This window comes from Hypanus sabinus, chromosome 4 (genome assembly GCF_030144855.1).
Source record: "Hypanus sabinus isolate sHypSab1 chromosome 4, sHypSab1.hap1, whole genome shotgun sequence".
In the NCBI taxonomy this organism is placed as follows: Eukaryota; Metazoa; Chordata; class Chondrichthyes; order Myliobatiformes; family Dasyatidae; genus Hypanus; species Hypanus sabinus.
In genome coordinates this window covers 102,630,460-102,646,290 of record NC_082709.1, presented here as the reverse complement: position 1 = coordinate 102,646,290, position 15,831 = coordinate 102,630,460, and the positions used below count along the sequence as shown (strand labels likewise).

The window sequence follows — 15,831 nt, the reverse complement described above, 5'->3', positions numbered from 1 at the left end:
GAACCTCTTGTGTTTAAGCTATTAGTGATATTCACTCCTAAGAATTTGGAGCTCTCAACTACTCAACCTCAGCACCGTTGATATAAATAGGAGCAAGTGCATTGCCCCCCTCCACCTGACATCACTGACCAGTTCTTTGGTTTTGTGTACACTGAGAGAAAGACTGTGTCATGACACCATGCCACTACACATGGTGTAGTCTCCTTTCTGTACTCCTATTCATCATTATTTGTTATATGGCGGTATTATCTTGAAATTTGTAGATAGAATTGGAGCAGAATCTGTTCACAGTTGTGAGTATGTAGGAAGTAGAGTAGGGGACAAGGACACATCTTGTGAGGAACTGAACCAGTGTTGATGATAATTGCAGCAGAGGTGTTGCTGTCTATCCTTACTGATTGCTCTTGCTCTTTGTTAACATTCATGCTTTCATTTCCTAGAGAACTGCTTGCTCCATCAAATTTGTCATCATCATCTCTTGGAAAAAAATCCCAACTTTAGACCCCACCATCATTTCAAATGATTGCTCACATATCCATTAGTGCCAAGGCAGTTTAGTTGCAGCACCATAGTATTGCCTGACTCCCTGGCTTCTTCTCAGTTGCCCCTTGGACCCTTTCCTCATGACCCCAGTGTAGAATGCTCTCTGGTTCGGCTTCCTGTCTTCCAACAAATGTGAACTTAAGCTCTTCCAAATACCACACCCCAACTTCTACCTCCCATTGCATCCACCGCCTCTGGGCTTACTGGCCTGCTTTGATTCCCCGTCCAACAATTCTTCAATTTTAAAGTTGTCAGTTATTTTCCAAATTTCTCCAGAGTCTCACTCAGTGTATCCTTCCACTCATTCTGAATATACTTCATCTCTTCGAGGCACAGAAAGACATTTGTTGTGAACTGTTACTGAGAAAACGTAAAAGGTATTAGATTGAAGCCCAAGATTTCCAAAGAGAGGAAGAAGCTGTTTCTGAATTGTTGAATGTGGGTCTTCACCTCCTATCCGATGGTAGCAATGATAAGAGCACATCCTAGATGGTGAGATCTTCAGTGATGGATGCAGCCTCTTGATGGTGGGAGGGTTATATCTATGACAGAGCTGAATGAGTCCATAACTGTTTGCAGCCTCTTGCAATCCTGTGTATTAGAGCCTCCATATCAAGCCATAATGCAACCAGTCAGAGTGCTCTCCACTATACATCAATAGAAATTTGTAAGAGTCTTTGGTGCAATGCCAAGTTGTCTTCAACTCTTACAAAGTAGGGCCACCATGTCTTCTGTTATTGTATTTATTGTTGTATTTATCATAGCCGAGGTGGTAATGGGAATAAGCTCCCATTACCTATAAGGTGCTCCAAATGACATGCGACTCTAACAGCCTCTGACACCCAAGTCCAACTCTTGGCCTTCACGTGTGACTTAGCTCCTAGGCCTTGTGGAACTGTTTCTACTGACAAGAGAAGGAGCAAAGGCGCCTCAAAACCAGTTACTTTGGACAGGTGGGGCTCGTAAGCCTTGGATGAGAGCCTACCTAGGAGAAGGTGAACTCTGACATTAAACCTCTGCTGCCTTGCAGCCATTCCCACCCATGGAAAAGGCTTCGGGAGTAAACCCTGAGGAAGAAATCCAGAGCCGGGGTCCCTAAGGCAGTTTGATGTTGTTTACAGCTTCACTCTGGCAGCCTCAGTGACGACACTGGTGCCAAGCTAGATTGGTGCTTGCCCTTCCCGTGACATGGAGAGGGGGAACCTGCGGCATAGGCAACAGCCACTTTTTCAAATCTTCCTGCCCAGGCTTGTGGTCTGCAGAGGACACAGTCCACCAGAGGTGCAAACCCGTCATCCTCTGGGATCGATGGCTGCCCACTACTATTACTGCCATAGACTGTGGATTCTGGTTAACTGGCTGTCAGTTCACCAGGGCAGTTGCCTATCTGGGACAACTCTTAAAAAACAAAATCTGATCAATTAAATGATCTGGATTCCCTTAGTTTATTTGGGAAACTATGCTGCTTTATTGGGATAGCAGACTGTTGCCGAACAGTTTGTAACTAGTGTCAGTCATGCGCACTTGTGTGGCCGTTAGGCACAACACTGTGCATAGATCAATCAGTTTTTAAATAGTGTCAGTGGCATATGTTTGTGTTCAAACAGCACAATTTTTGTCACTGATAGTTGATGAGAAATAAGCAGTGAGACAATTCAGAACCGTTTTGCTCACTGCAGTTTCAAACATTCAGGCTTGGAGATGCCAGAAACAGCCAGGAGTGAAAATGAAACCATTTCATTACTTCAAAAAATTTGTAGGTATCAACAATCATCTTGAATGTTACAATAAAAATGAAAATTTGGAGGATGCAATCGTCAAAAGCATTGTATGAAGTCAATCCATTATCTGCACTGACTTTATTCATTTACAGTCAATCAAAAGGACACAGCAGCATGTGCCAAATGAATTCCTCCATTGATACCTATTAGGAACTAAAACACAGTTTTATAGCACTGTAGTAGTATTGTTAGTGCAGGGTTCTCAGTAATATTAACTGTAATGTTAACTGCTAATCATAAAACAGCTTCTCTGAAGCGTTATAATGAAATGGCTTCTATGTAATGTTAACTATGAGGTAATGTTCTCTGTAGCTGAAATGTTCGGGTTTTAACTGCTGATAACAGGGAGGGGGGGGGAACTAACCAGTGGAAGTCTTGTTATTCTATCTGTATTTATGGGAACTGGGGTTGATGCGTGGGAATTTTGGCGAGGAGAAGCAAAGGGGGAGGATGTGCGGGAAGTGCTCTGGTCAACCACCGTGGTTGGTCCCAGTTCGAGAGTCGTGGAAATCGAATAGTGGACCGAGGATATTGCATGAGCTCCAATGTGTGCATGAACTGTATAATCTCTATTCTTGGTGCCTTTTTATTTTATATTTTTGTTTCTCTACTAACCCCATAGTCACAGTAAAATTTATAAAGTGTAATCGTTTAAGCATACATTGTGTACTGACTGACATTTTACATTGTGGGTTTGTGCCGGGGTGCATTCACAGCATCTACACAAACGTGAGACACAGTTTGGCGGGCAGACGACGGTTTCCCCTGGATGAACACGGGTTGATAGAGCTAAGTGTTAGTGTTCTAATTTGTTCTGTATTTCACTTAAACCAGTCTACTAGCAGGACACACTACTTCTGCAGAAAACTGTGAATGTAAACTATCCCACAGCATAGCAGCAGAAATCTTAACCAGGGCATTACATAAGCTTGGTGAAAGGTTTCTCCTGGATATGGAGAAATGGCATTAGGGCAACTGGAATGCTGGCTGACACAAGCGAGAAGCCTCAGACACTGAATACAAATGAAAATCATTCAACAAAACCTCTTTAGCTTAGCTGAACAACTTGCAAAGTGTCAGCACCATTATACTATTAAACGCATTATGTTAGTTTCTTGTTTCTCCAAATTCCTATGTGATACAAGTAGTCTAAAATTGTATCTATGTTCATTCTTTGTGCTCAGTCTACCATAACCACAAAAAAATTCTGAGGAAGCAACACTTTTAAATAAAAAATTGCTGTCCAGTGTTATTGATGACTGACTAAGAGATGTAACTTGTGTAGTTTTTAGAGTTTTGCAACCTTAGATTTTTTAGTGTTCCCTCTACTCACTTTATGACCATGTTCTACATTTCTGGAAAGTAACTCTGGAAAGTCACTGCTCCAAGGTGGGCAGTCCTCCCACCAAACTTTAAACAAAAACAACATATTGGAGTGCTTGACATTACAAACTATAAACTTCTCTGAACATAGCTTGAGATTGAGTAACTAGGATAGTCACACTGTTGTAGATAGGTGTAGTTCAAATGTTGAACATTTCACTAAATCACTCCAGTTGTTCCTGAGGTAAATTTTGGTGAACGATATTATAATCCAAGCATTGGATCCTATCAATTGATTTTCAGGAGAGTTTGACTTTTGTCAGGCCTGATTATGGTGAATTCTCACCATATACAGTGATGAAGGTTTTGGTTTCCTGAGATTGGAAGGGGCCAAAAGAATCTTCAGATGCTGAAAATTTAAAGTGGGAACAGAAAATGCTGGGAAGGTTCATCAGATTGAGTTCAGGAGATCTAATGATGTGTCATTGACATGTAACATGTTTGTAAGGTACTGTGTTGTCGCTACATTTATACCCTGATTATGATAGTAAGCTTGAACTTAAGGTGAAATTTTAACTCTATTGCTCTCTCTGTATATGCTGGATGTTCTGTTGAGTACTTCCAGCATTTCAGCTTCCTGAATTTATTAGAGATCTGGTTTTATTTCATAACATCAACTTATCGATGAGTTGTAATCAATAATTGTTCAAAGAAAACTGGCAGATACTGAACTTGTACAAGAAAAAAAAATTATTATTTTGTATAGATATCCCAAATCTTAAGGTCCAGTTACTCATAAGTATTTCTATAGCTTGACAGTTGGTTTGTAGGTAAACATGGCAGTCAGCTTACCCAGAGGAAATAAAATAAATAAACTATTAAATCTTATTTTTGGTAATGTTGATTGAGAGAGAAGTTTTGGAGAATAATTTTGTGGAAAGTTATTTATCTCATTGTATTTGTCTTAGAAAATATACTGCTCTCTTGCAGGTGATATCTGGCTGTGAATGGGGCAATATGCTTTTGTGGGATGGTGGTCTTATCAAGGTGGAGCTGCGCAGGAAGGGTGGCAAGCCTTGTCATCAAGGATCCATTAATCAGTTTGTGCTGGATGAAGGAGAACTTATCACAATTGGAAGTGATGGGTGTGTAAGGGTGAGTAATGACGTTGGCAGATATCAAAACTCAAATATGGTATCAATGATGAAAATATGGTGAGTATGAAGTCTGTTTATTTCCTTTGCTTCATTCACCACACATCACTATTTTATGTTGGCATTGGCACTGTTCAGTACAGAAATAGCAGCAGGTGGTGACCTACCTTCTCAGAATTTAGTATTGATTCTGGGACATCAGCCTGAAAGAAAAGGTAGGAGAATACTCATGTGGAGTATAAGAACTGAGCAGCAGTGCTAACTGGAATACATTGCTGCTGTTCAAGTTACTCAAGGCTACAAAAGATGTAGGAGCAGAATTATGTCATTTGCCCAATGTGTCTGCTCTGCCATTTCATTATGGCTGATCCAATTTTCCTCTCAGACCCAATCTCCTGCCTCCTCTCCGTTACCCTTCATGCTTTGACCAATCAAGAATCTATCAACCTCTGCCTTAAATAAACATAAAGGTTTGGCCTCCACATCTGCCTGTGGCAAAGAGTTCCACAGATTCACCACCCTTGGCTTTGTTCTGGATGTCAAGTGTGGGCTTTCTGCAAGGCTACCAGCCTCCGGGTGGTCAAATCTTCACCAGGTGCATTGAGATGCAGCTCCTTAGAGACTGTGTTAAGGAACTGAGCTGCAGCTCAATAACCTTTGGTTTGTTATGGAAAATGAGGAGGTGATAGACAGGAGCTACAGGGAGATAGTCACCCCAAAGCTACAGGAGGCATATAAACGGGTGACTGTCAGGAGAGGGAGGGGAGAATGTCAGATCACGTGGGCTGTCTCTCTCAACAATAAGTACTCCATTTTGAGTACTGCTGGGGGGTTGGGGGAGCCTACCTGGGGGAAGCAACAGCAGTTGTGCCTCTGGCACTGTGTCTAGCACTGTGGCTCAGAAGGGTAGAGAACTGAAGAGGATGGCAGCAGTATTAGGGGACTCTATAGTTAGGGGGATACATAGGCGATTCTGTGGACATGAATTAGAATCATAGATGGCAGTTTACCTCCCAGGTGCCAGGCCCCCGATGTTTCTGAACTGGTCCACAATATCCTAAAAAGGGAAGTTGAGCAGCCAGAAGTTGTAGTACATATTGGTACCAATGACGTAGCTTGTAAAAGAGAGGAGGTCCTGAAAATTGAATACACGGAATTAGGAAGGAAGCTGAGAAACAGGACCTCAAGGGTGGTAATCTAGGGATTGCTGCCTGTGCCACATGACAGTGAAAAAAGGAATAGAATGAGGTGGCAGATAAATGGGTGGCTGAAGAATTGGAGCAGGAGACAGTGATTCAGATATCTGGATAATTGGAACCTCTTCTGGGGCGGGTGGGACCTGTACAAAAGGGGCAGGTTGCACTTGAATCCGAGGGGGACCAATATTCTTGTGGGCAGGTTTACTGGAGCTGTTGGGAGTGGTTTGAACTAATATGGAGGGGATGGGGGGGTAGGAACCAGTATGATAGAGCTGAGGATGAGCCAGCAGGTTTACAAGTAGAATATGGGTGTAACATGAGTGTGAGGAAGGACAAGCCAAACATTGGGTACAAATGTAGATGGAGCAAGGAGTTAAATTGAACCACAGAGGTAAGATTCAAAAGGGCAAAGAATGCAGGACTGAAGCTGCTGTATTTAAATGTACGCAGTATTCCGAATAAGGTGGACAAACTTGTGAAGCAATTAGAGATTGCTTTGTATGACGTGGGCATCACTGAGTTGTGGCTGAAAGAAGGCCATAGTTGGGACCTTAATATCTAAGGTATATTTTGTATTGAAAGGACAGGCAGGAATGTACAGACAGTGGTGTGGCTCTGTTGGTAAGAGATGGAATTACATCTTTAGAAAGAGGTGACATAGGGTCAGAGAATATTGAATCTTTGTAAGTGGAGGTAAGAAACTGCAAGGGTAAAAAAAAATTATGTGAATCATATTCTAGGCCTCCAAATAGTAGCCAAGATGTGGGGTTGAGATTGCAAAGGAAGCTGGAAAAGGCGTGCAATAAGGGTAACGTCACAATTTTAATGGGGTACTTCAATCTGCAAAGGGGTTCGGAAAATCAAGTTGGTGTCAGATCGCAAGAAAGGGAATTTGTTGAATGCCTACAAGATGGCTTTTTAGAGCAGTTTTTCCTTCAGCCTATGAGGGGAAAGACTATTTTAGATTGTGTGTTGTGAAATAACCCAGATCTTATTAGGGAACTTAAGGTAAAGGAACCTTTAGGAGACAGTGATTGTAATATCAATGACACATAGATCCTGGAGGAACTCAGCAGATTGGGCAGCATTGATGGGAAAAAATGTACAGTTGACATTTTAGACCCTTTGGCAGGACTGATGGGTTAGTGATCATAATATGATTGAATTCACTTTGCATACTGCGATTTGCAATTTAAGTCACATATATCTCAGGATGTGTTGTCGTTGGAGAGAGTCTAGAGGATGTTCATGAGGATGATTCTTGGAATGAAGGGGTTAACAAGGGGAGCGTTTGGCAGCTCTGGGCCTGTACTCACTGGAATTCAGAAGAATGTTGGGGGGATCTCATTGAAACCTACTGAATGTTGAAAAGGCTAGATAAGGTGGATGTGGAGAGGATGTTTCCTGTGGTGGGACATTCACAGCTAGAGGGCACAGCCTCAAAATTGAGGGGCAACCTTTTAGAATAGAGGTAAGGAGGAATTTTGTTAGCCAGATAGTAGTAAATCTTTGGAATATTCTGCCAGACTGTGGTGAAGGCCAAGTGCATGGGTATATTTAAAGTGGGAGTTGATAGTTTCCTGATTGGTCAGGGCATCAAAAGATATGGCAAAAAGGCAGGTGTATGGGGTTGAGTGGGATCAGGTATTAGCCATGATGGAATGGCACAGCAGACTTGATGGGCTGAATAGTCTAATTCTGTTCCTATGTCTTATGATCATATGGTCTAAAGAAATTCCTTCTTATTTCTGTTCTAAGAGGACGCCCTTCAATTATTATGCTGCTTCCTCTGGTTCTAGACTCTTCTACCATAGGAAATATCCTTTCCACATCCACTCTATCAAGGCCTCATTCTGAATTCTGAATTCTAGTGAATACAGGCCGAGAGTCATCAAATGATCAGAAGATTACTACATCATTGAGAAGATTGATTTTCTCAGTCTTTTACATCACAATACTGCAACTGAACTCCAACAAGCTTTCCTATGGATTGGATTCAATCTTCAGAACTAATGAGAAGTTACGTCTCTGATGATGAATGTACTCTTGAACCATGATCCAATGAACCTTAATAGTCAAGCTGCACTGTGAAGACAATTCTTATGTCAGGCACACGTGGAGGCTAAGCTCCCAATTTTCATCAACTCATTCTGAGTGGATAGGTTGGTAGGTTTCTACCACCCTGCCCTTGATATTTGCCTCTGCAAATGCCATTTTAGTTTTGAGGAATATCTTCTATTTTGCTGCACTTTTTGCAACTTTGAAATATCATACAATAGGAGTCTTGGAGTCCCATGTATCCCATACCTCTTCACCAGTGAAGTGTATTATAGTACGTATTAACTTTTTCCATAAATTTACTTTGATGAGAGCAATAAGTAAACATTTTCATTGATGCTGAGCTACTAATGGTGCGAATAATGGAGCAAAGTGTGATTGCTTAATTGTCTCTTAAGGTTGAAATAACCTAATAGTCGTAAGGCAGCACTTTTCTTAAGAGTCAACAGATATAGATTGCTGTACCAGTGGGAATGCTTTGATGTTAAATAATGCTAAATCATTAGAGAAATGTAGACTAATCGCAAGGTACCTTCCATGGCCTATACCAGAATGCTAATCCTTAAATTTTGTCAATGTGCATTAAGTTCCGTAAGTGTTGAGGCTTCTGTTATTTTCAAGTTTAGAAAGTAGTTTCCATTATGCATTTATTCAATGATTAGAAGATTTCCTTTTAGTTGTTTATCTTTTCAAGATTGACGTTTATTCTCCCAGTGGAGGTCTTCATTTATTCAATTCTCATTGTTGTTTTTGCAGAGATTTTTGAATCTGAAACAAATATGTTACATTAGAGAGGATCATCAACTTTAAATTCCTTGGTGTTATCATTTAAGTCTGGGGCCTAGCATATAAGTGCCATTGCGAAGAAAGCACAGCAGGGCCTCTATTTCTTTAGGAGTTCGCGAAGATTCGGCACGGCATCTTTGACAAACTTCTATAGATGTGTGGTGGAGAGTATATAAACTGGTTGCATTACAACCTGATATGAAACCTTAATGCCCTTGAAATGAAAATCTAACAAAAAATAGTGGATGCAGCCCAGTCCATCGGGGCAAAGCCCTCCCGACCATTGAGCACATCTACATGGAGCATTACTGCAGGAAAGCGGCTTCCATCATCAAGGACCCCTCCACCCCAGACCATGATCTCTTCTTGCCACTGCCAAGAGGAGGAAGGTATAGGAGCCACACCATCAGATTCAGGAATAGTTATTACCTCTCAACCATCAGGCTCTTGAATCAGTGGGAGTAATTTCACTCAATTTCAATTGGCCTATTACTGAACTGTTCACACAATCTATGGATTCACTTTCAAGAACTCTTCATCATATGTTCTCCATAGTTATTCCTTATTTATCTGTCTGTCTGTCTGTCTATTTTTTTTTCTTGAGTATTATCATTTTGTTGTCTTTTGCACCTCAGTTATTGTCTGCCCTGTCAGGTGCAGACTTTCATTGATTCTATTGTGTTTTGTGGATTTACTGTGTATGCCCACAAGAAAACTAACTTTAGGGTTGTGAATGGTGACATATGTACACTTTGATAATAGATTTACTTTGAACTTCTGTTTAGATCTTAAAACTGCTTTCCTTTGATTCTTATTTGCTGTGCTGTGCTTTTGCTGAGGTACATGGGATAGATATGACCCAACATCCAATTTAATGCTATGATCACTCATTGCAGTCAGATCCCAATACTTCATCACAAATTGGTCTTCACTCTCCCTACTATTTATTCCTCCATCAAAGGAAATTATTTCCTTGTGTTCTGTTGGATAACAACAGACCAGGTTACAATGTCAGAAATTTATGAAGTACCTTTAGGTTTTAGGAAGTATTTAATATACTGTATCTTTACTTTACTTTATTGTCACCAAACAATTGATACTAGAGCGTACAATCATCACAGCGGTATTTGATTCTGCGCTTCGCGCTCCCTGAAGTAAATATATTAACCTATATATATTCGCGCTCCCTGAAGTAAATATATTGGTTTATATATTAAAAATATATAAACCAAAGTAAATATGATAAAAAATTTAAATTATAAAAAATAATTAGAAATTAGAAAGTAGGTAGTGAGGTAAGGTAAGGTAGTGCAAGTCAGGTCCGGATATTTGGGAGGTATGTCCCAGATCCAGGTCAGGATCCGTTCAGCAGTCTTATCACAGTTGGAAAGAAGCTGTTCCAAAATCAGGCCGTACGAATCTTCAAGCTCCTGAACCTTCTCCCGGAGAGAAGAAGGACAAAAAGTGTATTGGCTGGGTGGGTCGTGTCCTTGATTATCCTGGCAGCACTGCTCTGACAGCATGCGGTGTAAAGTGAGTCAAAGAATGGAAGATTGGTTTGTGTGATGTGCTGGACTATGTTCACGATCTTCTGCAGCTTCTTCCAGTCTTGGACAGGACAACTTCCATACCAGGTTGTGATGCACCCTAGAAGAATGCTTTCTACGGTGCATCTATAAAAATTAGTGAGGGTTTTAGGGGACAAGCCAAATTTCTTCAGCTTTCTCAGGAAGTAAAGGTGCTGATGGGCCTTCTGTATCTGTGTACAATACACTGGTGTGATGGTGAAATGATGGCTACAGTTCCTGGTGTTTCTCTCAACCTGTTCAAAAGCAGTTGTGGGTAACTAATTCCTGTTAATGAGTTGTAGGATGTGCAAGTCTCAAATGACAGAAATACTTTAGCTGAAAAAATGCTCAGCTAATATACTGCACACAGATTTGTATGAATCTCCAATATTTATAAACTGATCTGGTTCAATTGATTTTAGGTCTGGGATTTTGAGACCATTGATACAGCGGAGGCTTATGATGAGTATTCTGTGGTTGAGATGGAACCGATGAATGAATTGTTTGTTGGAAGAAATGTTAACCTTCAGTCCATGGTGAAATTCAAAGATTCAAGCTTTATTTGGTGTGCTCAGGTATTTTAAAAGTATTTCACATTGGAACCATATTGGTGTAGGAAGCGGAAATGTAACATTTCATTGTAACAGCTGGTTTGTTTACCAACTTTCCTCCAAATTGTCTGCTAGTGAGCAAATTAAAGATGAAATAAACAAATACGGACTAAAGGGGTTGAGAACACACTAGTCAAAAACAAGAAATTGAAATTAAGAAACCATTAATGCTTTAGAATATGATCATTCTGAAGAAACTACCAAGGGAAGGAAGGCAAATTGATTAATGTGGCCTAAATACTTTATTGGGGAATTATTGTCTATCCTGTTTCCCTGTTAATACTACTGTTTTTCACGTAAAGAATAAACATTTCAACAAAGATAGCAATAAAATTATATATTTCACAACAATGATTAACTCTATTAAGGAATTGTGTTTTTCATGTCTACTAATAGTTTGCTTCAAAATTAGTTAGTCTTAAAAGTCTTTGACTGGTTTCTCTTTACTCCATGTCCACTGGAATGTCAACTGTACCTATAAATTCTGAGTATGTGGAGGTTTCGGCATTTCTGTCTTTGTCAATGGGACTGAGATAAAACTAAAAGGTGCTCTATGAAAATCATTGTTTTAATGTGTTTTTCAGAAGAGCATATCAAAAACTGAAGAATAATTCAGCAATTTTTAAATTAGTTAATTAATTAAGGTGTTTCAGGATGTTTAGAGATGCCCAGTTACAATTTAAGATGATGAATGGGAGTTTCCACTTGGGTAGAATTTTGGTGCATTGTTAATGCTACAAGACGACAAGCTGCTTACTGAATCTCTGGGCAGCATTCAATTTTTTTAAATATAAGTTACTGGTGGATTTTTGCCTATAAAGGGAAGATTACCTTGGTGAGGAGCAAAATGGGAAATAGTTTCTGCAATGTTGGGTAACCATTATTTGGATGAATGAAAAACCTGCAGCTGATTTTAGCCTTTAAATGCCCTCTGTTGATGTGGCATCAATAATTCGCATTGGCTTTTTTGAAAATTTGAATATTCCCAGAGCAAATGTCACAATACTGGAATGTGGGTTATTATTTCTGTAAATACTGTAAGGAATTTAATGAAGTCAAGGGTATCATTTGTTTTTTTATGCAATTACATCAGAAGGTGTGGCAGCATTTATATGTTTTCCAACAATGTTTGGTTTTGCTACATTAACACAACCACAGAAGGTAAAATGTACAATATTTTTTCCATAGGATTCCAGTGGTAGAATCTGGAAACTTGACCTCTCATTTTCGAACATTGTAAGTACAATAAGTTTCTCCTCATTTGGTTAATTTGCCTGATAAGCACATTAGGATTTTAATCTCCCTATATCATTACCTTTTGTTCCTGCCTGATATGAATATGTATTCACTCAAGATCCTTTGACTGTTGCATTGCCTGTCTCGATATCACACTAATAAAAGCAGGTTACTGACTGTCCACGGGGAAGTGTTTGGCAAGATGGTGAGGAGTGGGTGGAGAGAAGCCTTTTCACTGATGACCTCTTCAGAACTGGGAAAAGCATAAATAAGCTTCAAGGTGCAGAGAAAGGTAGGGCAATGGGGAAATGAAGAAAAGCGAAGGTCTGGCACTGTCTTTCTCTATCATTCTCAGTGTGGTGTTAATTTTGATCTAGTTAGAATCTGAAAATTGCACATTTGTGTATTTATCAGCCTCTTTTTCATGCAGTTTACTTTTCATCTCCTTACTTTCAATCCCTTGATGAAATTTTTACAGCACTTTAATATTGAGTCATTGAGGAATACAGCATAGAAACAGCCATTCAACCTAATCCATCTATGTCATCCAAGATCCCCACCAAGCTAATGCTACTTATCCACATTTGAGTCAAATGTGGATACCTTTGCTGTCCATGTACTTGTCCAAGTGTCTTTTGAATGTTATTGATGTGCTTGCCTCAACCACTCATTCCATTTATACATGGTGTTGCCCCTTAAATCCATTTTAAATCTTTCAACTGTTGCCTTGTACACTGAATTCAAGGAATTCTAGAAATAGTTTGTCTTCTTGCATGATGTTGGCATTTAGTTGTCCAAAGAAGATGATCATAGGTAATGGTCAAGGATATGGACCTAAGTGCATAGGCTCAATGCTATTGCTACTGTGTTTCAGCGTTTGTTTTGTGTTCAGTGACATGGGAACACATCAAGTAATTAAAACAAAAATCTAATTATTGCAAAACTCCTCTGTGTTTTGTGCTTGCATCTAACTAGGAAACATCAATATGATAGAGACACGAGACACAGCCTCTGCTAACTCCCTCCCCTTCACCCTCTCCTCCCACTACTTAGCTCCATCTGCCATTATTTTGCCTGCCTCCATCTATCTTCCACCTGTCTCTACCTTCCAGCTCCAACCTAACCCCTCACCTATGTGTTATGCTTCACCCTTCATCAGTCTACCAGTCATCTAATGGCCCCTGTCTAACTACTTCCCTTCTCTACTTTATACTGATTATCTCTCCTCTCGACTCTCAGTCCTGTTGCAGGGTTTTGATTCAAAATTCCCTTATATCCCTACAGATTGAGTTCAAAGCTTGAAAGAAAATTTGTTACAGTATCAAAATTAATATATTTTACTACCTTGAGTTTTATTTTTGGAGTTATTTACAGGAAAAAATAAATACAATGAAATGTTATGAGAGACTAAACACAAACAGATAAAGATTGACAGACAAGCAAAATGCTAAAGCAGACAAAGTATGCAACTAAGTGTAGGGTGTAGAATCTGTTCAGAGAAGTGGTGAATTAGGTTATCCCTGCCAGTTCAGGAGCCTGATGGTTGTAGCAAGAAGGGGGCATTATTTGGATGCTATGGCTAACTTTGATGGATGCTAACTATGATGATAAATACTGTATTCTTGTGTAGTGCTCCATGTAAATGTGTTCAGTGCTGGGAGGGACATTGCCTCTGATATACTAGTCTCATGACAGATACTCTGATAAATTAATACCAAGAAATCTAAAGCTACAGACACTGTCCACCTCTGTTCCTTAATGAGGACTGGTTTACACATCTCTGGCTTCTTCCTCCTGCAGCTGATAGTCAGCTCTTTGGTTTTTTTGATGTTGAGTGAGAGGATGTAGTTGTGATATCACTCAACTAAATTTTCCATCTTTAAGCTATCTGCAGTCTTTTGTGTCTCCATTTTACCATGCTTGTTACCCCAGATTTCAGCATCTGCAGACGTTTGTGTCTCTAGAAAGATACTTGAATGTCTGCATGGAGATGGTGAGCCAAAGAATCTATTTCCATGCTGTACGACTCTATGAATTTAAGAGAGATTAAGATGGGGCCTATGTTCTCTGGAATTTAGAAGAATTAAATGTGATCTTATTGAAATGTACAAAATTACAGACACTCCTGGATGGAAATTACAGACACTCCTGGACGGATGTCTGCAACCAGTGTTCATACACCTCAAAGTAAAAGATCAACCATTCAGGGTAGAAGTGAAGAGAAACCTAATCCAGTGGGTGAATCTCTGTCAAAGGAAGCTGTGGAAATGGATTTTTTAATATTCTTGATACAGATAGAAGCAGAAAGTGGTACTAATGTAAGCAATCACTATCAATTTTGTTGAATCTTGGAGTAGGCACAAGCGAGGGAGCACCCTATTCCTATGTTTACGTATATCTTAAGTAGTTTCTTCTTACTTAAATAATTTTAGCAGAGAATAGTTGAACATCTCAGGATAGAAAAGTTATCACTGGTATATTTCAGTTGTGGCTTTAGCTAATAATGTCACCCAATTTACTTCTCTGTCTTTTCTGTGAACTCAGTAATCAGTATATTTCATTGTCAATTACACCAAATTTATACAAATACTTCGCAATATTTCCACTGGTTTTCACTGGAATGCTGACAGCCATATTCCTGTTGAACCACTTGCTTTCAAACACATTTCCTTATCATTTTTTCAAAGATTTATCTAAGGTAGATAGGGTCATAAAGAGAGCTTTAAGCAGATTGGCTTTCATAAATCAGGACAATGCATACAGAAATTGGGATGTTATGATGAGATTGTACAGGGTGTTAGTGAGGCCAAATTTATTGTGTGTAGTTCTAGTCATCTATCTACAGGGAATATATCAATAAGCTTGAAAGAGTGCAGAGAAAATTTACAAGTGTGTGGCTGAGGCTCAAAAGCCTGAATCGTAGGGAAAGGTTGAATAGATTAGGACTTTATTCCCTGGAGTGCTGGAGAATGAGGGGATTTCTTATGGGGGTATACAGAATTGTAAGGGGCAAAAGATAGGGTGAATGCATGAATGCAACTCAGGTTGGGTGAGACTAGAACTAAGGTCATAAGTTTTGGGTGAAAAGTGCAATATTCAAGAGAAATCTGAGGGGAGCCTTCTTTATTCAGAGGGTGGTGCCAGCGGAAGTGGTAGGTGTCGGTTCTCTTATGTAAGTGTTAAAGAGAAGTCTGGATAGGTACATGGGTAAGAGAGGTTTGATGGGAAATGATCCAGCTGCAGGTAGAAGGGTCTAGGCAGAAGATTGGGTTGCATGGACTGGATGGGCTGAAGGTCCTGTTTCTGTTCTGCAGTATTCTACTTTAAAATCCATGTTTCTATATGCTTCTGCTCCTACTACCTTGAACCTTGACATCTCTCTCCATGCACTTAAGATGCATTTTTATAATTCCAAAACACATTCATGTCATTTCCTTATATGAAGATAGTGTGGGTGGAGATTCCAATGGGATGATAAAGGTGTTGGGTTACTGTTCTTTTGTTTTGATCCAATTTATCTCCCTTGTTGCTGGTGTGAATTATGAATGTGGCATAGTCGCAGTTCTGTATTG

The 15,831-nt window shown here is 39.8% G+C and overlaps 1 protein-coding gene across 3 annotated transcripts in view; it reads left to right on the top strand.

The window, feature by feature from the left end:
* LOC132393039 (cilia- and flagella-associated protein 44) overlaps positions 1 to 15,831 on the top strand; it is a 210,917-nt gene that overhangs the window by 16,000 nt on the left and 179,086 nt on the right. For all 3 annotated transcript variants that reach the window (XM_059967770.1, XM_059967768.1, XM_059967769.1), the window contains exons 8-10: positions 4,638 to 4,802; positions 10,835 to 10,987; positions 12,212 to 12,259. In XM_059967770.1, coding sequence (XP_059823753.1) covers positions 4,638 to 4,802; positions 10,835 to 10,987; positions 12,212 to 12,259 — 366 coding nt within the window. The remainder of the gene's footprint in view (positions 1 to 4,637; positions 4,803 to 10,834; positions 10,988 to 12,211; positions 12,260 to 15,831) is intronic.